Source organism: Microcaecilia unicolor, chromosome 5 (genome assembly GCF_901765095.1).
Source record: "Microcaecilia unicolor chromosome 5, aMicUni1.1, whole genome shotgun sequence".
NCBI classification, from domain to species: domain Eukaryota; kingdom Metazoa; phylum Chordata; class Amphibia; order Gymnophiona; family Siphonopidae; genus Microcaecilia; species Microcaecilia unicolor.
Window position 1 is genome coordinate 329,693,948 of NC_044035.1, and position 24,822 is coordinate 329,718,769.

Consider the following 24,822-nt stretch of genomic DNA (forward strand, 5'->3'; position numbering starts at 1 on the left):
TAAGGTGAGGATGATAAAATAAGGGTACTGAACAAGTGAATAAGGGTTAGGAGTTAAAAAACAGCACCAAAAAGGTGGGCTTTTAGCATAGATTTGAAGACGGCCAGAGATGGAGCTTGACGTACCAGCTCAGGAAGTCTATTCCAGGCATATGGTGCAGCAAGATTAAAGGAACGGAGTTTTTTAGTCAGAAAAAGTATCAATACAAATTAGCAGGTAGAAATGAGTGTAAGGCACCTACGGTCATTTTCAAAGAGAAAGTAGACCTGCACTTTTACTCTGAAAATCTTGTGAAGTCCATGGAGTGAAGAGTACGTATATACTTTCCATCTCTGAGGGGTCCTTTTGCTAAGGTGCGCCGAAAAGTGACCTGCACTGGTGTAGACGCATGTATTGGATGCACGCAGGTCCAATTTTCAGCGCACCAGCAAAAAAGACCTTTTTTTTTTGTCCGAAAATGGACGTGTGGCAAAATGAAAATTGGCACATGTCCATTTTGGACCTGAGACTGTACCACCACCCATTCAGTTAGCGGTAAGGTATCACGTGTTAACCGGGCGGTAATCATCAGCACACGTACAATGCCTATTACTGCCCGGTTAGCACCGCACACCGGAAAATAACATTTTCTGGTGCACGTAGTGGGCACGCGTAAAAAATGAAATTACCGCCCAACCACGTGGTAGCCAGGCAGTAGTTCCAAATTGGCACAAGTTCCAAATTGGCACACATTGGGTGCGTGTAGGCGCCTACGCGGCTTAGTAAAAGGGCCCCTGAGAGCAATGGAAGAGGTGAGGTCCAAAACCTAAGTACATTTTTTTTTCCAAAAATGAGTTCATACCACAAAAGGCCTCCCTGTATAGATAGCCATAGGATGTGAGAAATTTGTACTAAAATGCATTCATTCGTAAGGTATATGATATTTAGTGAAAAAAATGTTGGCTAGGTTCCTTGAAAATAAAAACTTACATTTATCCAGAGAACAGATTTACAGTATGTACTTAATTGGCTTTGGAATTCACCTCTTCAATTACAAAATCACCTTTGTAGTAATCTAAAATCAAGACTGTGCATAGTAGATTCTTTTATTACTTGTTCCATTTATTTATTTTTTTTAATCCAGTTTTAAGAAAGTTAAAAATGGCTGTCCCATTCTGTGTGTATGAGAAAAACTTAATAAATCAGGCCCTTGAAAATTGTGAATGTTGTTGAATAGGGAATAGGAGAGAACTTGCAAGTCAATTTGCATCAGTCTAGAAGGACCTGTTTCAAGTTCTGTATAAGCGTTATCTTTGTATCTTGTCCATACTTCTTTAGGATATTCCTTGTTGAGAAGAAAAATAGCTTTATTAACAATGGAGAGCAGTTAATGGAAACCCTGGTCCGTGGTACTATTATAGAAGTTGAAAGTGAATACAGTCACATAATTATCGTTCAGTAGAGTTTCTTTTACCGATTCCTGAATGTAATTACATAGTGCAGTAATCAAAAAGAAGTAATCACATTCCACAGCCTTATTTAATAGCTTACTGTGTTACCAGGTTTCTCAGCTGAGACACTCTTTTGCATTAAAAAGCATTAGATAATGAGTTATTTCATGCTGTGATAAAGCAGTGATTCACTTTCCTGCATAGTGTTTACTTCCATTATACCATGTAAATAAACAAAACTGCTTGCCTTGAATTTGTTTTTTTTTTTCATTGGAGATCTTTATAACAAGGAATCTTTCGCATGGTAATTAAAAATACTCCTAAAAGGTTACCTTTTTCTAATTCTCACTTCTCTTTTGTCCCACTTTATCATATATTTCCTATAGCCAAAACCATCATCCACTAGCAATATCAAAGAATTAGGGCCCTGTTTACTAAGCTGCGCTCTAGGTGCTAGCGTTTTTAGCGCACACTAAACATTAGTGCGCTAATGCTAGAGACACCCATATATTCCTAAGAGAATACCTGCTGGTTTTGAGATCTAAGGGTTTTAGGGCCCCTTTTACCAAACTGCGGAAAAAGTGACATTAGCGTGTTCTTACATGGGTCGTTTCCATGTGCTAAGGCAATTTTTACTGCTAGGGTGAAATGGGTGATTTTTCTATTTCCCCCATTAAAGGCCGTATGGTAATTTCCCCATTAGTGCATAAGCCCCTACTGCCACCCATTATGTAGACAGTAAAGGTTAACATCTTAACCACACACTAATCAGCACACGAAATTATTAGTACAGAACACGCCCACTCTCCACCCCCTGATGCATTCACATACAAAAATGACCGTGGGACACCTGAGCACACCCTGCTCAGGTGTCCCGCTTCAGTAAGCATGCCTTAGTGCTTGCCACAGTTTAGTAAAAGGACTCCTTAATCCTTGCTTTTCAGGTGGGGGTGATTTTTATTATATCCTTCTAGTTGCAAAATTTACAGCTGTTTTGTATTTGTGGATCTTGCATCCGCTTTTCAGAGAGAAAGTATGTGCATTCTATCCTTTTCTCGTGGTAAAAACTGCACATCATAGATGTGAATTCATTAGCACAAATTTGATTTGTTAGCAAAACTATAAAAAAATTTAGCATGCACTAAATTGATTTAATGTATGTCTGCCTATGAATTTATTAGGGATTTGCAGCCTCAAAATAGTTTGTTTTGCTGATGGTGCGCACTTTCAGCAGTGTTTATAACACCTGTTCAAATGGGGATAGAACCTACACTTACAATAGAATAACAAGTTTAACATAGAGAAGATAGAAGCATGCAGTAATGGATCATTTTTTCAAAATAGCCTGGCTAGGAATTTTATCTACATACAAATTAAATGTTGTCACACCAACCGATCTATCTGAAAACTTGTGTCCTGCCATAGAAGATTTATATATGGCCTAGATTCTTCGGTGGCATAGAATTAGGGATATAAGTCATGTAGCACCATTCACCACATCACACTATTTTATGTATGCAAAATGCAATACTGAAAATGGCAGGCAAGAAAATCATTATGTTCCAGTTTCTGGAATATAAGAAAAATGCTCTGGGCTAAACTCTGGAAAGCTTAGTCAGGATCTGGTACTTTTTTTTTTTTTTATTTAGATGTATAAATGTGAAATTAGATATTAAGAATCTTTTAAGCCCATTTACCAACTAGACTTAGGCTCCTAGTGAAGCACGCTGCAGTTTAGAAAATGTTTGACTAATTTTTAATTATTATTGGTCTAATGTATTCATACCTTACTACACTTGATGCTTGGAATGACCTCCCGCGGGAGGTGGTGGAAATGAAAACGGTAACAGAATTCAAACACGCGTGGGATAAACATAAAGGAATCCTGATCAGAAGGAATGGATCCTAAGGAGCTTAGCCGAGATTGGGTGGCAGAGCTGGTGGCGGGAGGCGGGGATAGTGCTGGGCAGACTTATACGGTCTGTGCCAGAGCCGGTGGTGGGAGGCGGGGCTGGTGGTTGGGAGGCGGAGATAGTGCTGGGCAGACTTACACGATCTGTGCCCTGAAAAGGACAGGTACAAATCAAGGTCAGGTATACACTAAAAGTAGCACATATGAGTTTATCATGTTGGGCAGACTGGATGGAACATGCAGGTCTTTTTCTGCCGTCATTTACTATGTTACTATGTTACTAGTAATAAATATTTATCCTATTCAAGTGTATAGTCTAATATATAGTCAAGTGTATAGTGGAGGAGTGACCTTGTGGTTAGATCACCGGTCTTGTAATCCTGAGGTGGCCAGTTCAAACCCCACTGCTGCTTTTGTGATCTTGGGCAAGTCACTTTCACTTAACCCTCCATTGCCTCAGGTACAAACTTAGATTGTGAGCCCTCCTGGGTCAGAGAAATATCCGGTGTACCTGAATGTAAGTCACCTTGAGCTACTACTGAAAAAGGTGTGAGCAAAATCTAAATTAATAATATTCAGTTTGGTTTTTAAGAGGCAAATTTTCAAGTGCCTAGTTAGCATGCTGGTCTGAGGGTACTTTGTACCCATGAACACACAAAGCAAATACCTTTGAAAATTCAGTAAGCTGAGATTTTGCACCTGTTCCATAGTATTTAGCATGGCTCATCCACTGGAAACTGATATTCAAAAGCTTTTAACTGGCCATGTGCTAATGCTCTATAACTGGCTATCCGGCAACATTCAGCAGGGCATCGCCAGCTATCTCCCACTGAATATCACCAGTTAATGGCTAGCAAGTAGCCGGTTATATCAGCTGACATAACCAACTATCCATTGATTTTCAGCCGACTCTAGCAGCTATATTTGGCCACGTGAATACGTGGGATATCTTTGTCTGGTTATAAGAGAACTGGCTAAGTCTGAATATCAATATACCAGCCAAACATAAGCCAAATATTCAATGCCAGTCACCGGAAATGGCCCGGCATTGAATATCCAGGTTTAGCGGTGACCATAGGAGTTAGTTGGGGTAAACCTAGGCATGTTTTGGGTGGGACTAGTGTGGGGCCAAAATACAGATGTCCAAATCTGGTTTCAGAAGGGGAAGGGACATCTATGTCCAAAAAGATGGGTCTTGTTATTTAGACTTGGTACTTAGCAAATACAAGTTATAGAAAGGTGCTTAGAATGGACAGCTCTCCACTGGAGGAATTAAAGCAAGTCACCTCTTAATCTCCCAGTGACTGCTGCCCCCTCCCTCCCCAAATGTGAATCTCTCAAGGGATACTGGGCTGTGTGACAGCTTCAGAAACTATGGGCATTCATGGTACTACATTTTTTAATGAACTTCTTCAGACGAAGTGAAGGAATAACCTAATTGTTAAAACAGAGGCCTAAGACTTGGGGGACCTGGGTTCAAATCCCACTTCATCTCATGATTTTTTTAAAAATTGCTAGCCCTCCTGGGACAGAAAAATATCCACTGTACCTGAATGTACACTGTTTCAGTGGACTTTGGGCTTGTAAGTAATATATAAGCCTTCATAATGGGTTCATGACCTTTAACCTCTGTTCTCCTCAGTAGTACCAAGATGTTATCACTAGAGGTCTTGACAGCCATTTTGAAGGGAAAGCTGTAATGAACAATGCCAATTAACACCAATGAACAACAATTATAGCTGATTATTGCTTATTGACATCAATTAACAGATTATTATTCAATTAAGTTATGCATGTAACTGCCAGTATTCTATAACTTGTGCGTGCAACTTTGAGCATTAAGCATAAAAATGAATTAGGAGGATTAGGAATAAAAATACCAAATTTATGACATGCACATTTTAGAAATCTGTATTTAAGTGGTTCACACATGAAAGATTTTTCCTATAGAATAAAATACAACTTTTGTCAAATAAATGCTTGTCCTACAATGGCCTTCATGTTCAATTGAGTAACTATTTTCTACTACTTTTATTAACAAGTGATACAAAACTGCAAGGAAAAATCTTCTTTGCAAAATTAACTTTACTTTGATATGTCTTCTATATTGTATTTATTTTGGTGATAAACTGAAACCAGATCAGGTTAAAATTATAATCTTCTTTCTACAAGAAAACGGTGCAGTGTCTTAGGGACCCCTTTTACAAAGTGGTGGTAGAGCTACTGCTGCTTTGTTGAGCGCCAATTAGGCAATGCCACCAGCCTACCACGGGAGCCGGCTCTAGTTCCATCCTCAGAGAGTGCCAATTCTGGTGTGACTGGAACTTTTTCCTATTTTTAACCGCCATGTTAGCGTGGGAGCCCTTACTGTTTCCTAAATAGGTGGTGGTAAGGGATCCCCCTAGCAATGGTGATGCATCAAGTGTTTCCCTACCATACAGCCAATTTCTTTTTTTTTTTTTGGCTTTTTACCCACTATGGTAAAAGGGGCCTCAGCATGTGACAAATCCATATGCTGGCACTACCGCAGGGCTCCATTTACCACGTGTAGCAAATTAATTTATAGGGAAAACAAGCAGTCAAGACTGTTTTCGCTTTGCTTTGAATAAACTGTATCATTTTAATTGATGACCATTCACGTACACAAGAAGAAGATCCAGAAATAGCGCTATTACAATGAAAAAGGAAATGAATTATTTTAGACCAATCTTGTGCATCATTGTCCAACTCAAAAGGTATAACCGGAAGCACATCTGACATAACCATTTTTTTGTTTAATCCTTATTTTCTTCTTTTGTAAACAGATAATACAGCAAGCATCGAAGTTCGACAGAAAGGCTTCGCCCGACTGAAACAAGACTTGTACCTGTTTCCTATTGTAATAAAGGATGGCGGAATCCCTGAAATGAGCAGCACCAATACCCTCACTATTCGTGTCTGTAACTGTATTAATGATGCGTCACCGCCGTCGTGTAACGCAGAGCCCTATGTTCTCAATGCCGGACTTAGCACTGGAGCTTTAATTGCTATTCTTGCTTGCATTGTGATATTGTTGGGTAAGAAATAATTTTCTTTCTTTCTTTCTTTCTTTCTTTCTTTCTTTCTTTCTTTCTTTCTTTCTTTCTTTCTTTCTTTCTTTCTTTCTTTCTTTCTTTCTTTCTTTCATAATAGATAGCCTGCCATGGACTAGATTCTGTAAATAGCAACCAAATTTGGGCACCAAAAAAAAATGTGTGCTGAACACTATTCTATATATGGTAATCTGAGTTGGTAACATTTATGGAATAGCACATAGCACCGGGATCTATGCCCAGCTTTTGGGCATGAAGATTTACACCAACTGAAACCTGGTATAAATCCTCATGTGTAAATTAGATGCAGATCCCCTGAATTCTATAATACTGTGTGCATCTTTTGTGAATGTCCCTGAATCACCCATCTCCATCCCATGGCAAAGCCTCCTCTTCAGTTACACACTTAGGGGTCCTTTTACAAAGTGGTGGTAGATCTATCGCTGCTTTGTTGAGCGCCAATCAGGCACTACTAGATGCAGTGAAAAATGGCCTGCGGTAGTGTAGGTGCGGGTTTTGGGCGTGCGGAGAATCATTTTTCAGCGCACCTCTAAAAAAGGCCTTTTTTTTCCTGCCGAAAATGGATGTACGGCAAAATCAAAATTGCCACATGTCCATTTTGGATCTGAGACTTTACCGCCAGCCATTGACCTAGCGTTAAAGACTTACACGGTACCCTGGCGGTAATGACCTACACGCACCAAATGCCACTTGGCTCAGGTCCATTATGCACGCCCGAAAATAAAAAATATTTTTCAGACGCATGTATTGGACACGCACAAAAAATGAAATTACTGCAAGAGCCATGCAGTAGTCAGGCGGTAACTCCATTTTGGCGCACGAAGGGCACACATAGATGCTTACGTGGCTTAGTAAAAAGACCCCTTGGGTGAGTCCTTCTCTTTGCATATTAACCTATTTCCCCCAATGGCTTCTAGATCTACAGAGGCTGTTGCCCAAACATCCAGTTATCCTGTGCTCTCTGATATTAGGGTTATAACCATGGTCACTCTATACAGGTTAGTCTAGGCTCATCCAGATAGACTCACCTTCTCTGGACCTCGCCATGCAAACCAATAAATATTACTGTTTGTATCATTGTTATTATCCCAGGGCATTTCTCCTGTCCACCCCCCTCTCCCCTACATATGAGGTCTAGGTTAATCCGTTGTTGAGGTATAGCCCCAGCTGCGTCAGTTTAGGGGGGTAGTTATCAATGTGGGCTGCCGTTATTTTACTGTTAACCCCAGTTATTAGTAACTAGGTCTCACTGCATAAAATAGCACAAGTTCATGGTACAATAACACATCTTAATGGTAGTCTGCATTGATAACTATGCTCCCTAGTACCGCTTAGCCCTGATATAATAAAGCCCCCCTTCTCCATCCACTTTCTCTACCTTATTTTCACTTTAGCAGTTTTCTCTTAATCTCTGCAGTTGAAAGAACAGCATGTTGTTGCTTTCAGCACTACTGTCCTTATTCTTCCTACTATCTCTTTGTACATTTGAATCCTCTTCTTATCCCGTTGTAACCTTCCAAAGACATTTGCTGACACCGTTTTCTCTAGCACTCAGTTTTTTATGGGTATTGTTATTTATGAATGTACTCCCCTCCCCACAACCCCAACTCTCCATAGTGAAGAAGAGATAACAGGCATATTATTTATTTATTTAGATTTTGCTCATAGCTTTTTCAGTAGTAGCTCAAGGTGAGTTACATTCAGGTACACTACGTATTTTATGCATTCCTTCCCTTTGATAGTCAATGGCTACCTTTACAGTTTGATTTAGGATACAATTATTTGATCTCAACATTTCTCCAAACCATGATATTTCAAAATAATTTGATATATATTAAAATTATAAATGTGCTAAATGTTATACTTTAATTAAAAAAAAGTTTCTTGTGAGATTTGATAAAGTGTGGTTAGGTTTACCTTTGATCTTGTTAATTACAACAACCTTTGTTGGGATCATTCCCCGTATCATTCTATTCATTTTTTAAGTAATTTATAACCCACCTATCTATTTTCTTAGGGGGTCTTTTAGAAAGTCGCACTACCAATTCTCGGTGCGTCAACTGAGAGGAAGCCCATTCAATTCCTATGGGCTTCCTCTCAGTTGCCACATGGGAATCACTAGCAAGACTTTGTAAAAGAAGCCCTAAGTAAGTATATCCAGTGGCAAGCAGACTTCTACAGTCTATGCCCTAAAATTGGCAGGAACAGATTAAGAATATATGTGTTATGTTGCATTATATGCTCAGAGTTTATCTTACTGGGGAGACTGGATGGACCATGCAGGTCTTTATCTTCCATCATCTACTATATTACTCATGTTACAATAAATCATTTAACATTAGTCAGACATATATATCATAGGAAATATAAAAACTATAATATAAATCTAAAAATCACACAAATATATCGAAAATCACACAAATAATAAAGATTTCACAATTTTACAAATAAACTCAGCTCTCAGTAAACTCAGGTTATAAATCCCTCAGAAAAAGAACAAGGAAATGATTAGGAACATGCATATTGTATCCAACTGTAAATGAACTGAGCACACTCATGCAGGGCCTTAAACTTTAGTAATAAGATCTTAAATTTTGTATAGGACTCAATAGGTAACCAATGTAAGGAATGTGACCAGGGAATAATATGGTCTACCTCCGAACAACCAACTATTAGGCATACTACCACATTATTAACCAATTGCAGTACCTGAAAAATATATGCTGGTAGGCCCACCCGAATCGCATTACAGTAATCAATGAAGTGAACATTCTCAGCCAGTAAGTATGGCCTTGGCCTACAAAGAATTTGCAGTTTATAAAAATGAACTATTCACTAAATTCAGGATTTGTGATTAGGGCCACTGGAAGTGTACAAAGTGCCCTAGATAAATCTTCAGCCTTAAACCCCTCTTCCTCATTCCCCCAGTTAGCTTTCAGGCCACTATGCTCTTCTGTTCTGAGATTCTGATAATTGAATTTGACAGTCGTGATCAACACCCCCAACTCCACCCTGGAAAATCCTATAAAAATGTAGAATTTGTAACTAATAAAATTTGCTTTGTGTATACATCCATAGTGACAGCAATTACTAATGGTAATTTACCGAAGTAAATAGGCTATATGAAAATTATCCACCCTCCCTGTAGATAAAACTGTATGCCAATGGTTCTTTGAGTTTGTATGCCTGTCAGAAACTATGGTTTTGCTTTGAATGTTGCTGCTCTTTGCAGAACCCCCAGAAGCTGCCATACTGGGTCAAACCAATTGTCCATCTAGCCCAGTATCCCATTTCCATACAATGGCCAAGCCAAGTCACAAATACCTGGCAGAAACCCAATTATTAGTGACATTCCATACTACCAATCCTGGAGTAAGCAGCTGCCTCCCCTTGTCTGTCTCAATAGCAAACTATGGACTTTTCCTCCAGGAACTTGTCCAAACCTTTTTTAAATCCAGATACACTAACCACTGTTACAATGTCCTCAAGCAAAGAGTTCCAGAGCTTAACTATTTGTTGAGTGAAAAAATATTTCCTACTATTTGTTCTAAAAGTATTTACTTGTAATTTCATTGAGTTTCCCCTAGTCTTTGTTATTTTGGAACGAGTAAAAAATCAATTTACTTCTACTCGTTCTACACCACTCAGAATTTTGTGGTTTCGTAGTTAATTGGGATTCTAATAGAATCCCAAGATAGAGTACTATGGTCGTAATCTGAATGGTATGACTTCCTATCTTGATTGGCAGATTATCACCAGCAACCAGTTAACCCAGGGGAAATGTCTCCACTGTTATGATGCAATTAGCTACACTTATTTAGATTAACTTTACTGCTCTATCTATTGCACTAACAGTTAATACATAGTTACTATTTTTGCACTAACTTTAAGGTACAGTCCTTGCCTCTTCATTGCCCATTCTCCACCCATTCTTGGTTCTGTTCTATACAAAACTTAGCATGCAATAGTTGCTAAGATGTTACATTTAATTGTTAATTTGGTACCAACTGGTAGCGCATGCTAACTACCATGTTAACTGCAAACACCGTTTTAACAGATAGGCCCTGCGCTAAAAACATTTTTACCGATGGGGTACTGATTTTTCCTATTTTTATGATTAATAGCCATTAATTTTCCCATTAGTGTACCACCTATTTTGTAGGCAATAGGGACTCATGCACTAAACTTATGCTCACAGATCATGCCTATTCTGTGCCCCAGACCCGCCCCCCAGACCTGCCCTAGTGCTAATAACACACCTTAGTGAGTCCTGTGTTGAGTTGTTTTTTGCTGCAGTAAGCATGTGTTTGTGCTTACCACAGCTTTGTAAAAGGGCTCCATAATTTTAATCTTAAGAAATACTATTCAAAATAGACCAGACTAATTTGTTTCTTATTTTCTCACAGTGATTGTGGTATTATTTGTGACCCTGAGAAGACAGAAGAAAGAGCCGCTGATTGTTTTTGAAGAAGAAGATGTCCGTGAGAATATTATAACATATGATGATGAAGGCGGAGGAGAAGAGGACACAGAAGCTTTTGACATTGCTACATTGCAGAACCCAGATGGCATCAATGGATTCATGCCTCGGAAAGACATAAAACCAGAACTACAGTACACGCCAAGAGATTTTGGAATTAGACCAGCTCCAAATAGCGTTGACGTTGATGATTTCATCAACACAAGAATACATGAAGCAGACAATGACCCTACTGCTCCTCCTTATGACTCTATTCAGATCTATGGCTATGAAGGGCGAGGTTCAGTGGCTGGTTCACTTAGCTCATTAGAGTCAGCAACAACAGATTCTGATCTAGATTATGATTATCTACAAAACTGGGGACCTCGATTTAAGAAATTAGCAGACTTATATGGCTCCAAAGACACTTGTGATGATGATTCTTAACAATAAAGTTACAAATTTGGCCTTAAGAACTGTGTCTAATGAAGAATCCAGGAGAAATGTAAGTTGGTATTTTTTTAAAATCAAGAAAAGGCTTATTTAACCTTTAAAGTTTTACAGATGGATTCCTTCAATAAAAAAAGGACATTACAAAGTGGTAAATACTGTGAAGTACATTTTTCTTAAAATGGCAAAAACTTAGAAGTTGGTTATCAGCTTCATGCGAACAAAACCACTTGCGACAGACCACTTATATTTAAAAGAACGAAAGTGAACCAATTATGAGGGAGACATCTTTTACAGTATGTATTATGAACATCTAAACCTTTTATGTCAAAGAAGCTTCCACAAATTAGAGAAGATAACAGTTTTGAGCTGTAATTTCGCCTTAAACTATGGACACTCTATACGTAGTGCATTTTTAAACTTGAAATATATAGTATTCAGCCAGCTTAAATCCATATAATGTATGTACAGTACAATGTACAATTATAATGTCCTTGAGCATCAAACTTGTTACTGCTGACTCTTGTAAATCTTTTGCTTATACTCCTGTCTTAAACTAATACGTGCCAGATATAACTCTGTCCTGTTGCAGTAAGAGACACCCTATTTGTATGTCATTTTTAATGTATCTATTTGTACAATTTTAAAGTTCTTATTTTAGTATACATACAAATATCAGTATTCTGACATGTTATGGCATCACACCTTATATTTTATGAACATTGTACTGTTGCTTTAATATGTGCTTCAGTATAAGAAGCAAATTTTGAAATAAAAATAATTCTTTTTTAAATGTCTGCTTGATTATTCAGCATCTCAGGGTCATGGAATGTGTACAAGGTTCCTTAGGTTCAGTTCTATAAATGTTAGCCTTCCTTTTATCTTACTTTAATGCCTAATCCATCTACTTGACCTCAGATTATGAACAGGAAAGGTAATTGTCTTGTCTATTACTGTTGTTTCACTCTGACTCGCAAGTCGTTTACAAGAAAATTAATTTCAGGAGCGCCTTTAGGGGCTCCATAAGAGCAGGTGGGCAGTTCACTTGTTCTTCAGGACTTATGCATGTTTTAAATTAGATATCTAAGTAAATAAGAGAGTTGTTCAATATTTACTAATTGCTCTGGCTAGGAATAGCTTCTTGAACATTTTTCTTGTTTAAATACACAGTAGTAGGTGTCTGTGGCTTAGCAATTATCTCTGCATTTTGAATCACTAAAAATATAACCGAGAAAGTAATTGGACAGAAATATGTACTTGATAAGGCTCGCAAATATTTAAAGTTAGAAGCCTCCTAGACTACTAAGGTCCCATTCTCAGCAAATTGCATCCCTAAAGATGGAACATGTTCAAATTCAAGATCATCGACCAGGTTTTCTTCCCAGCAGTTTACAATTCACAAATAATCATATAAAACTGAAAATTTACAGGAAATAAAGATCAAGTCCTAGGGAGAGATTACAACCATTCCATAAAAGGGAGGTTAGGGTAATGGAGGGAGGTAATGCAAAGTTAACCCTAGCAGTAGAGAAGATTACTATTTTTTCACAGAAGTAGTAAGGCATTTTGCCACTTCCATTTTTGAATAAAATATATTGACTGTAGCCACATTCATTCAGGCCCTTTTACCAAACAGTGGTAAAAAGTGGCCGTAACACACCTTTACATGGGTCATTCCCATGCACTAAGGCCATTTCTATCACAGGGAAAAAATGGCCAATTTCCTGAATTTTACAATAATGGCTATGCGCTAATTTTCACATTAACGCATGGCCATTAGTGCGTGAGCCCCTACCACCACCTATTTTATAGTTGGTAGAGACTCGCTAAATCTGTGCTAATCGTTTACCCTCAGATTATACTATAGTTCACCTAGAGATTGGTGTGAAAATCGGCATGGATTCTATAACAACGTACATAATTTAACCAGTTAATGAACGCTGATAACAGCACTTAACAAGCAATAATGAGCACTAATTGGCACTGATTAGAATTTAGGAGTACAACTCGCTAAGCATATTCTGTAACGATGTGTGCCAATCTTCTAACATGCGCAGGCAAAGGGGGCATGGTTATGGGTGGGAAAATGGGTGTTTCAAAGTATATATGCCTAGTTATAGAATATGGCCCAGTACGCCCAAATCTACACATTGAGATTTACGCCACATTTTCATTGGTGTAAATGGATGTGCCTAGATTTAGGCACTGAAATATCAACTAAGCATATTCTATATTTCAGTGCCTAAATCTAGGCGCTGATTATAGAATACACTTTGCACTGATTCTGGCGCCAATTTTTTAGGCGCCATTTATAGAAACTCCCCTTTAGCATGCAGCAGCATAGCTGTGCTAACCAAAGATGCCCACTCTTCTTCCTAGACATGCCCCCATGCCAAAAAATATGTTTTAGCACATGGGTAGTCTGTGCATATGGAAAAATTACCATGGGACCCCTCAGCGTGCCCCACGGTATGCCATATTTTGCTGTGGTAAGCACATGTTAGTGCTTACCGCAGCTTTGTAAAAGGGCCCCATTTTCTAAATCCTCTCTTCCGCCCCTTTTGGGGCCAATATTCAGACCACAGGCGTTAGCCCAACTAACTCCCACAGTCACCACTAAACCCAAATATTCAACATCTGGCCATTTCTGGTGACCGGCATTGAATATCAGGTTTATTTTTGGGCAGTTAGAAGATAACTGGCTATCCTGCTTATTTTCAAACAAGAAGGCCGGCCATCTTCCGACACAAATCGGGAGATGGCCAGCCATCTCCTGAAGCCAGCGAAATCGGTATAATCAAAAGCCGATTTTCGCCAGCTTCAACTGCTTTCCATCGCAGGGCCGGCCAAACTTCAAGGGGGTGTTTTGGCAGGGTATGGAAGGCGGGACAGGGGCGTGGTTACAAGATGGCCGGCTTCGGCCGATAATGGAAAAAAGAAGGCCAGCTCTGACGAGCACTTCGCCGGCTTCACTTGGTCCATTTATTTTCAGGACCAAGCTTCAAAAAAGTGTCCAAACTGACCAGATGACCACCAGAGGGAATTGGAGATGACCTCCCCATACTCCCCCAGTGGTCACCAACCTCCTCCCACCCTAAAAAAAATATATATATATATATACTTTTTAGCCAGCCTCTATGCCAGCCTCCAATGTCATACCCAGCTCCATGACAGCAGTATGCAGGTCCCTGGATCAGTTTTAGTGGGTGCAGTGCACTTCAGCCAGGCAGACCGAGGTCCATCCCCCCCCTACCTGTTACGCTTGTGGTGGTAAGTGTTGAGCCCTCCAAACCCCCCCAAAACCCACTGTACCCACATGTAGGGCTATGGTAGTGGTGTACAGTTGTGGGGATCGGCTTTTGGGGGGGACTTGGGGAGGGGCTCAGCACCCAAGGTAAGGGAGGTATGCATCTGGGAGCAATTTCTGAAGTTCACTGCAGTGCCCCCTAAGGTGCCCGGTTGGTGTCCTGGCATGTCAGGGGGACCAGTGCACTACAAATGCTGGCCCCTCCCACGACCAAATGCCTTGGATTTGGCCGGGTTTGAGATGGCCGGCCTCGGTTTCCATTATCGGCGAAAACCGATGCCGGCCATCTCAAACCCAGCCATCTCAGACATTTGGCCGGCCCCAACCGTATTATCGAAAAGAAAGATGGCCGGCCATCTTTTTCGATAATACAGTTCGGGACCGCTCTTTGTGGCGCCGGCCATATAGATGGCTGGCTCCATCCGATTATGCCCCTCCACATTAACATTCAGACATAGCTGGTTATCTTCTAACCAGCCAAAGATGTCCAACATATTCATATGGCCAAATATAGCCACTAAAGTGGTGCTGAAAATCGGTGGATAGTCAGTTATGTCAGCCAATATAACCAGATATCTGCTAACCACTAAGCAGCGATAGTGGGAGGTAGCCGGCTATCTGGATATCGTTGGATAACCGGTTATGTGCATTTAACCATCCAAGTGTCGATCCTAGCCGATTAAATGCTTTTGAATATCAGGGTTTGTGTTCATGTTTGCTTTATGTTGATGTTAACATTGCATAGAAGTATATTGCCCAGATAGAAATGACAGAATTTCAAGGAGTTTTCTGACATAACTCAGTATTTCTCAAACCACCCCTTGATAACTCCTCCCTTCCTCCGGCCAATGACGTTTATTTATTTATTTTTGTTACATTTGTACCCCGCGCTTTCCCACTCATGGCAGGCTCTATGCGGCGGGCAATGGAGGGTTAAGTGACTTGCCCAGAGTCACAAGGAGCTGCCTGTGCAGGGAATCAAACTCAGTTCCTCAGTTCCCCAGGACCAAAGTCCACCACCCTAACCACTAGGCCACTCCTCCACAGAAATTGAATGGAATATTTGCATGATCTGCATAAAAATGTGTGAAAATACATCTCATGCATATCGATCAGGGATATCTTAAAAACCTTACTGGCTAGAGAGGCCTGCACACCAGTTTGAGCACCACTAAACTAACTTACCATAACTTAACAAGTGTAGTACTATCATTTTGATATCATTAAATCCCATTTGTAAGCAGTACATTTGATATGAGATGAGCACCCAATATTAAACTATGACTGAGTGGTATGCCACTTGTGCTTGTTTATGAATCAGCATATTTTACAATAATTATGAGCCAGTTTACTAAAGTTGTGCAATTACTGTACATTAGGGGGGAAGTTATCAACATGGGCTACTATTAAGATATGCTGTTTATCACAATTTGTGCTATTTTTTTTTGTTACATTTGTACCCTGTGCTTTCCCACTCATGGCAGGCTCAATGTGGCTTACATGGGGCAATGGAGGGTTAAGTGACTTGCCCAGAGTCACAAGATGCTGCCTGTGCCTGAAGCGGGGAACAGTTCCTCAGTTCCAGGAACAAAGTCCACCACCCTAACCACTAGGCCACTCCTCCACTGTTGCTACTATTTGAGATTCTACATGGAATGTTGCTATTCCACTAGCAACATTCCATGTAGAAGTCGGCCCTTGCAGATCACCAATGTGGCCGCGCAGGCTTCTGCTTCTGTGAGTCTGACGTCCTGCACGTACGTGCAGGACGTCAGACTCACAGAAACAGAAGCCTGCGCAGCCTTCTACATGGAATGTTGCTAGTGGAATAGCAACATTCCATGTAGAATCTCCAATAGTGGCAACATTCCATGTAGAATCTCCAATAGTATCTATTTTATTTTTGTTACATTTGTACCCTGCGCTTTCCCACTCATGGCAGGCTCAATGCGGCTTACATGGGGCAATGGAGGGTTAAGTGACTTGCCCAGAGTCACAAGGAGCTGCCTGTGCCTGAAGTGGGAATTGAACTTAGTTCCCCAGGACCAAAGTCCACCACCCTAACCACTAGGCCACTCCTCCACTCCTATTTTAACACAGGACCCATTTAATGCAATGAGACCTAGTTACATATAACCAATTTTACATAAGAACATAAGTGTTGCCATACTGGGACAGACCAAAGGTCCAACAAGCCCAAATTCCTAGTTCCAACAGGGGCCAATCCAGGCCACAAGTACCTGGCAAGATCCCCAAACAGTAAAACAGATTTTATGCTGTTGTCCTAGAAATACGCAGTGGATTTTCCCAAGTCCACCTTAATAATGATTAATGGACTTTTCATTTAAGAAATTATCCAAACCTTTTTTAAACCCTGCTAAGCTACATTCTGTGGCAACAAATTCCAGAGTTTAGTTACACTCTGAGTGGAGAAATGTTTTCTCTGGTTTGTTTTAAATTTTCTTCTTAGTAGCTTCATTGCATGCCCCTTAGTCATGATATTTCTGGAAAGAGTACACAAGCGATTCACCTCTACACGTTCTACTCTACTCAGTATTTTATATACCTCTATCATAATCTCCTCTCTGTTTTCTCTTCTCTAAGCTGCAGAGCCCTAGCTGCTTTAGCCTTTCCTTACAGGGAAGTTAACCCATCTCCTTTATCATTTCTGTTGCCCTTCTCTGTACCTTTTCTAATTCAGCTTTATCTTTTTTGAGATGTGGTGACCAGAATTTCACACAGTATACAAGGTGCAGTCGCACAATGGAGCGATACAAAGGCATTATAAAATTCTCAATGTTGTTTTCCGTTCCTTTCTTAATAATTCTTAAATCTTAACAGTAGCTCCCTTCTTAATAGCCAAAATTAAAACATAGTATCTGTAAAGTCTGTTCAGTAAATCTTGAAAGCATGGCAAGTATCTGTCCTTGCAGTCACCTCATAGTACTTTACCTCCTAAAAAAGAGGCAGTAAGTGTGTCTAGCCTATTTGTGTTGCATTTGCCATGCTCCCTGCCCTGCATTTTAAATGAACCCTTACACCTACCATCTCCACATACAACTCCCCACTCATGACATCCCACAACATCATCACCACTCCATCCCACTCCACCCCAACCTTGACACCTCTGACATCATCCTATAGAACCTCTCTACCCCTCAACTCTCCCCACCCCTAGCACTTATTAGGAGATTTCCTAGTGTCTAGTGGTGAGCAGAAGCAATCCCCAGTTGCTCCTGCTCTGTTGAATGCCTAGATTCAAAATGGCACGTTATCTCTAAAGGAAGTCTTGCAGTTTCACTGCTAGGAGTCAAACTGCCAAATAAGCAGGGCTGGTGTTAGATATTCAGGGGCCAAGAGCAGAAAATGGGGAGGGGGCCCAAAAGTTGGCCTTTAGCCTATGCCTCCTTTAGCTTGAGGCAGGTTTGGGGCCCCCTATGGTAGGGGGGGCCCAGGCACATGTTCTATTTGTCACCCCTTAAAGCGGGCCCTTCAAATAAGGATCAGTATGTGACAATGTTGGGGTTGTTGGGATGGGAAAGTTTTGTGTAGATGCTAAGGTATTGGGGGGGGGGGGTGTGAGGGCTTCTAGTTACAATGTCAGGGTTGCAGTAAGAGCATCAGTTACATAATGGTGCTGTCCACATTCATAACCCACCCATATTGCACGTCTCCCTCTCTTTTTCATGGCAGTTACTGCATAAATTAGTGCTTGATAAATGTCACAGCCATGTGGTAGCTGTTACTGCAGCAGTGGGCTAAGAGCAATTGTGCACTAATTCATGAAGCAACTGCTGGATTCTTTATAGGTTGCCCAAATTTGGGCATGGATTGCAGATCTGCATATAAACTGATTAGCCAATTAGGCACTAACAATCAATAATGGTGTTAACAAGCACTTAATTAGCAGTAATTTGAAGTTACACACAGATCTGCCCTGCCCCCTAAGACAAGGAACCCATCCTCCTGACATACAGACCCCGCCCCTAGACACATTGACCCTATCAGAAACACCCCCACCAGAGCCCTACCCTCCTCCTACCTCTGACATTCCAGGACCTAGCTGAGAGTCTGATTTAGCAGTAAAGGGGTTCTAGGAGGCAGTGATCACCCTTTGCTGATGCCTAGGGTTGGACCCATCATCCAAAATGGTGTCTTGTTTCCTTGTGGTAGTCTCATGGTACTGCAGCAGTACTGCAAAGTTACTGCTAGTGGGAGAGGCACCATTTTGGATGACGGCACAAACTTGGGTGGCAGTGAAGTGTGACCACAGCCATATAGAACCACTCGGTAGGTCCTCAAAGGGGGAGAGTTGGACTCTGGGGTGGCTTGTGTTTTTTGAAGGGTTGGGTTCTATGTTTTGAGGGAGTGGGGCTGCTATGATCTGGGCCAGGATTGTTGTGATTGATGGGTTCCAGATTGTCGAGTCTAGATTGAGATCAGGGGGTCCCGACTGTGAATGAGGGATTGGATCATGTGGGGGAGAACAGAGATATAGGTGGACAATGCACCATTGCAACTTATTTATTTACCTACAGTGGGCCCACACTGCATTGCATGTGGTGCCTGATTGCACATGTGCTCCCACATTGTCTGGCATTGAAACCCAGTCCCTTTGCGGTAACTCTCTGCCAATGGTGGACACACACCCTGAATTCAGCACAAAGGCTTTGCACGTACCACACATTAATTTTTGATTTTAACATGCAGTAAGTGCAAAATGTACTGCATGTTAGTAAAGGGGATCCTAAAAGTTACCTCTTAGTATTTTGACCCACAGAAATGTTACCTTTATCTGTTTTGTAGTGTTTGATGTGGTGTCTCTGTGACTTGAATCTTGTCTTTATATTTGTTTTGATAATATCATCTTTTTCTCAAACCTGACCAGAAAGCCTTTGAGAAGCTTGTCAACAAAATGCATACATTTAGTCCAATAAAAATAAGCACCACCTTTCTATTTTTGTGCCTATACAAAAACAATCTTTATTGAGAAGGAATTTATTTTGTTCTAAGTCAAGTTATTTAAGTTGATTGTTTCTTCTTTTTGTTATTTATACAGCTCAGTCTTTTTTTCAATACATTAATTTTTAATTAAAACCTTGTTTTTGTCAACTTCAATTTGCAAATGCTTCCAAAAGGTAACAGGGTAGATGCGACAGACTACCAAGAATGTTTACTTTTATCATTCTGTAACACGAAATCGATGAGCTACCCTGGGAAGAACTTGGAAGAAGAAGAAGAAAAGAAAAATATTCAGCTCCTCTTTGTCACTGTGACTCTGAAGGAGGTGAAAGAAAGCCTAAGGAGGAAGGACCTAGGAGTCAGAAATGTCAACTTATCCAATTCTAGCTAGGAGACTGGCCAGTTCTGGTTTTGAATATATTCTCAAAGTGCTCATTGCAATTAGCACTGCAGGTCCCATAATGCTTCCGAATAGAGTTCTCAGAAATCTAGGTTTATTCTACAATTTCCCTCTTGCTGTTTTGGCAGTTCTGTGAATGTGAGGGGAGGAGCAACTGTAGGAAGGAACAGAACAGAAGGAGGGAGGGAAGGGGAAGAGATGGAATGATGAAGTGGGGAAAGAATCTGAATCTTTTAGCCTTAGAAAAAACAAATGTCTCATTAAGCCACTGTGGTTTGAAAACTTCTAGAAGACTTCTAGATTTGGGGAATGAGGTTTTTGGTTATTTTCCAAGATAAACATAAAACTACATGAAACCCAAACGCCTTTTGGGAAGAAATGCTTAGTAATTATATCTGATCTTTGCATTTGTCTCTCTGAAAATGCTTACGTTTCATGAAATCAAGTTTTAATATGAAATATCTGAAAATTTGCATTTATCTTATAACTGGAAACTAGAGAGAAACTTTCTACACTCAAATTACTTGTAAAATCAGAAACAATGATCTATTAGGTAGACAGCACTATTAAAAATTGTAGTTTGTGATAAAAAAAGAACCTACTTTCTTACAAAAGAATAGTACAATTTTCAGTGCCAATATATGTAAAGGTACATTTCTCTGTGGATTTTTATTCTTGTCTTTATTCTCACCTTTTAACATTTTCTGTCTTCTCTCTTGTTTTGCTTGAGTACTACAAAATGATCTTTTACTCTATTACTAGCCTTTGCAGACCATTATCCTGCCCCAGAGGAAACTCTGGATCTAATGTTTCTCTCTGGAATTTTACAATGCTTCTAACCTTTGGCTTGCTTCTATAAAGCAGAGTGCTCTGGCAGACTTGAGTTGTCTCTTATCTCTCTGATCCATACAGAGGTGTCAGAATGTCCCAAGGAACCATTAATCAGCAGCCCCATTCTGACATCAGCTCCTTAGAAGCTTTCTGTGTACCTGAAGTGCTTTTGGAGGTCTACAATACATCCTATAACAAAACGTTTATCAGAGAAACCTCTTCTGTACACATCTGTAACTGACTGATGACAATATTAAGAATTTGTGTTGTTTATAAATATAAATGTATTGCTTTGATATATTTTTGCAAATGTTGGGGCCTTTTTAGCATGTTAAGCAATTACCATGTTAAACCCTAGCATGAATCCACATTAAAGTCTGATGTGCGTGAAAACAGCCGGCATGATAATTTTTTTTTTTTTTTTAAACCTTACTAGATGCTTACTGCAAGAATGAACAGTGTACAGTGTCACCAGGGCATGCAGAGTAGTGGCTGGCAGTGAGAACTAACATAAGGATCAGTACATCCTGCTAGCTGTTATGACTGCCAATAGCGTCTTCTAACTCCCCTCTTGGCCCCCAAACTTTGCCTCCAATTACAAGTCTCCCCTTTCCCCAGAGCCTTGCCCTTTCCCCACCCTTTCATCCTTTCCTTGGAATCTAGCTGGAGGTCATCATTGTTGGTCCATGGGCTTGGGTGGGAGCGATTCCCCATTGCTCCTATTCTACTACTACTACTATTTAACATTTCTAAAGCGCTACCAGGGTTGCACAGCGCTGTACAATTAACAAAGAAGGACAGTCCCTGCTCAAAGGAGCTTACAATCTAAAGGACAAAAAGTGCAGTCAATCAAGATTGTATTCTGATCTATACCAGGATCCAAAATGGTGCCAATGCCCCCTAGCAGTAGTCTCACAGGGAAGCCCAGTAGTTCACATCTTGCTGCTGCTCCTTGTGATCTTGGGTAAGTCACTTAATCCTGCATTACCTCAGGCACAAACTTATGGGACGATGATCAGAAGCAAACGCAGGGACTAGAAGCTGTTAGTGCTATACTAGCGTCTGCGTTTGCTACCGCCCCATGATCAGAGCCCTCGAGTGCATGAAACAACGCGCTTGCAGGCTCTGAACGCAACTAGCATGCAAATGCATGCAAAACAGGGCTAAACATATTCATCCCCAATGATCAGCGACCAGCGTGCCAAAGATTGGCTTGCTGGCTGCAGCAAACCCTATGCCAGCTCAGAGCTGGCTTTAGGGTTTGCAGACCACTGGGGAGGAATGGTGAGTCCTGTCCATCATGCATTTGCAGCAGCCCTTGCAGGAACCCCGAGCCAAGCCGACTAAACTGACACCCCTCCCTAGCAACAGGAGGCTGGAGATCTGGTCAGTCTCCCTGACCCCCCGACACAGGTTTAGGGGGGGCTGGAGATCCCTTGGAGATCCCCCCAGCACTCCTGAGATGTCCCTGGTGGCCCAGTGGACCGCAGCCAATCCCCCACCTCCTACTTTAAGTTGGAGGAGGGAGGTAGCCTCCCTCTTCTTCCATCAGTGCCACCTGCAAAATGGCAGCACCCAGACCTGCCCAGTGCTTCCTGGGATGCGCTGGGCAGGGTTTCATGCCATATAAGGGAGTTTCCCAAACCTGGTCCTGGAGGCACCCCAGCCTGTCAGGTTTTTAGGATATTCACAATAAATATTCATGAGAGAGATTTGTATGCAGTGGAGGAAGTGCATGCAAATCTCTTCATGAATATTCATTGTGGCTATTCTGAAAACCTGACTGTCTGGGGTGCCTCCAGGACCAGGTTTGGGAACCACTGTAGCAACATATTAAGTGATAGCAGATAAAGAACAGTCTATTCAGACTGCCCAACAGTCACGTTAATTGTCAATGCAAGATTAAAATCACCAATGAATGTGAGATTATATACTTTATCATGGTCTTTCTGGGACATAGACTTTAGAAGTCTGCCCAGCTTGTTCTTTATGCTCCAACTTTTGGAGTTGCTGTAAAAGTCCTCTCCAGCCTATCCTAACCTGTAAGCTCTTCTCTTTCTCTCTCTCTGAGTTCTAAGTCTGGCTCTAGCCAGACCTCAGGACAAGGATTAGAAATCTCAAATATTTATTTATTACATTTATATCCCACATTTTCCCACTGATAACAGGCTCAAAGTGGCTTACATAAATCTGTAGTGAGGTTACAGTGCTCATATCAAAAGGGGCTTATTTCAGCCAAGTCACAGTCGCTAGACATAAATTGTGGAGGCCAATGGTGAGCTTCAACGCTTCCTTCTCTGGGCCTCCTTAATCTGAGTCTGGCCCTACCTTTTATAATTCCTCGTTCCTGTACCTTCAGCTTCACCTCACCTGCCTCACTTCCTCCCTAGGCAAGACTAATAGGTGTAAGGTGGCTCAGGCTATCTGAGGGACTATCCTTAAGGGTGAGGGGCAGTGTTCTATATGCTCCCTCACAGCCCCAAACAAATGATTCAACTGGCCAGGGGCCATTTCTGGCTGGTTAAATCGCTTTGAATATCAACCCATTTATCTATAGGCTGCAATCCTCACTGGTTCCAAAATGGTTTTAAAAGGATATTTTTGAATGGGAATCCATTTTTACTTGTAGAGATATGCACTATTAGCCCTGCATGGAATGACTTGATTTTAAAGGTATTGTATAATTAAGTCCACAATCAAACATGGAAAGCAGGGAATTATATTATCAAACACTGGGCTGTTTTACTAGGCTTTTTTCCCCCTAGACACAGAAAAGATAAAATAAAGCCTTAGTAAATATAAGGCTCCTAGAAATAGTAGTGTATACCTGGGTGATCAATTAAACTGCACAGTTTAGGAAATTTCGCTATTCACTTTCATGTCCTTGAAAAATGATCTTGACCTAAAAACCTCAATATAATATTAAATCATCTCATAAACAGAAGCTGAATCTTCTGAATAATTAATACTGGAATATAGTTAACTGTGAAGAAATGAACCCTCTGGAATCTTTTCAAGATATATATTTTTCTCTATTTTTAATCATTATTTTCTATTAAGACTATTAATTTTTCATACTATCTTACTGATTTTTTTTTTTTACTGAAAATTCATTAAATACTCCAGTTTGTATTAGTACAAATATGTTTACAGGTATAAAAACACATGGGTCAATATTCAAAGTGAGTTAACTGTTTAAGGGAGGCTCTTATCTGGTTAATTTATGGTGACCAGACTCCTAAGTAATGTTCAGCAGCACTTACCTGGATAGCACTGCTGAATGTCTCCTCTATCCACTAAACTAAAACTCGCTATTGTGTGGGTGGTCTAGCCCTTAAAAGGTATTCAGCCCTTAACAGGTTAACTGGCCAGGAAGGACCATTTAAATAGCAATCCTACCTTTAGCCACTTTAACTTAACTGGTTAAGGACTGAACTTCAGAACTTATCCAGTTGCGTGCCATAACGGTAACGGAATTCAAACATGCGTGGGATATACATAAAGGAATCCTGTGCAGAAGGAAGGGATCCTCAGAAGCTTAGCCGAAATTGGGTGGTGGAGCCGGTGAGGGGAAGAGGAGTTGGTGGTTGGGAGGCGAGGATAGTGCTGGGCAGACTTATACGGTCTGTGCCAGAGCCGGTGGTGGGAGGCGGGGCTGGTGGTTGGGAGGAGGGGATAGTGCTGGGCAGACTTATACGGTCTGTGCCCTGAAAAAGACAGGTACAAATCAAGGTAAGGAATAAACATATGAGTTTATCTTGTTGGGCAGACTGGATGGACCATGCAGGTCTTTTTCTGCCGTCATCTACTATGTTACTATGTTACCGGGATATTTAATGCTGGTACCTTGACATGGCCTGGCATTGAATGTCCAGGTGTAATTTCAGTGATGATGATCAGTGTTTAAGAAAATTCTGACCACTGCCAAGCTAAATATTATATCCATAATGCAAGTATTCTATGCATATAATCTGAATGT

The 24,822-nt window shown here is 40.7% G+C and overlaps 1 protein-coding gene across 2 annotated transcripts in view; it reads left to right on the top strand.

Moving 5' to 3' along the window:
- Window positions 1-12,136, top strand: part of CDH11 (cadherin 11) — a 235,955-nt gene extending 223,819 nt beyond the window's left edge. For both annotated transcript variants that reach the window (XM_030204494.1, XM_030204495.1), the window contains exons 11-12: window positions 6,147-6,398; window positions 10,841-12,136. In XM_030204494.1, the coding sequence (XP_030060354.1) occupies window positions 6,147-6,398; window positions 10,841-11,340 (752 nt within the window). In that variant the 3' untranslated portion in view covers window positions 11,341-12,136. The remainder of the gene's footprint in view (window positions 1-6,146; window positions 6,399-10,840) is intronic.
- Window positions 12,137-24,822: the final 12,686 nt, after the last annotated feature.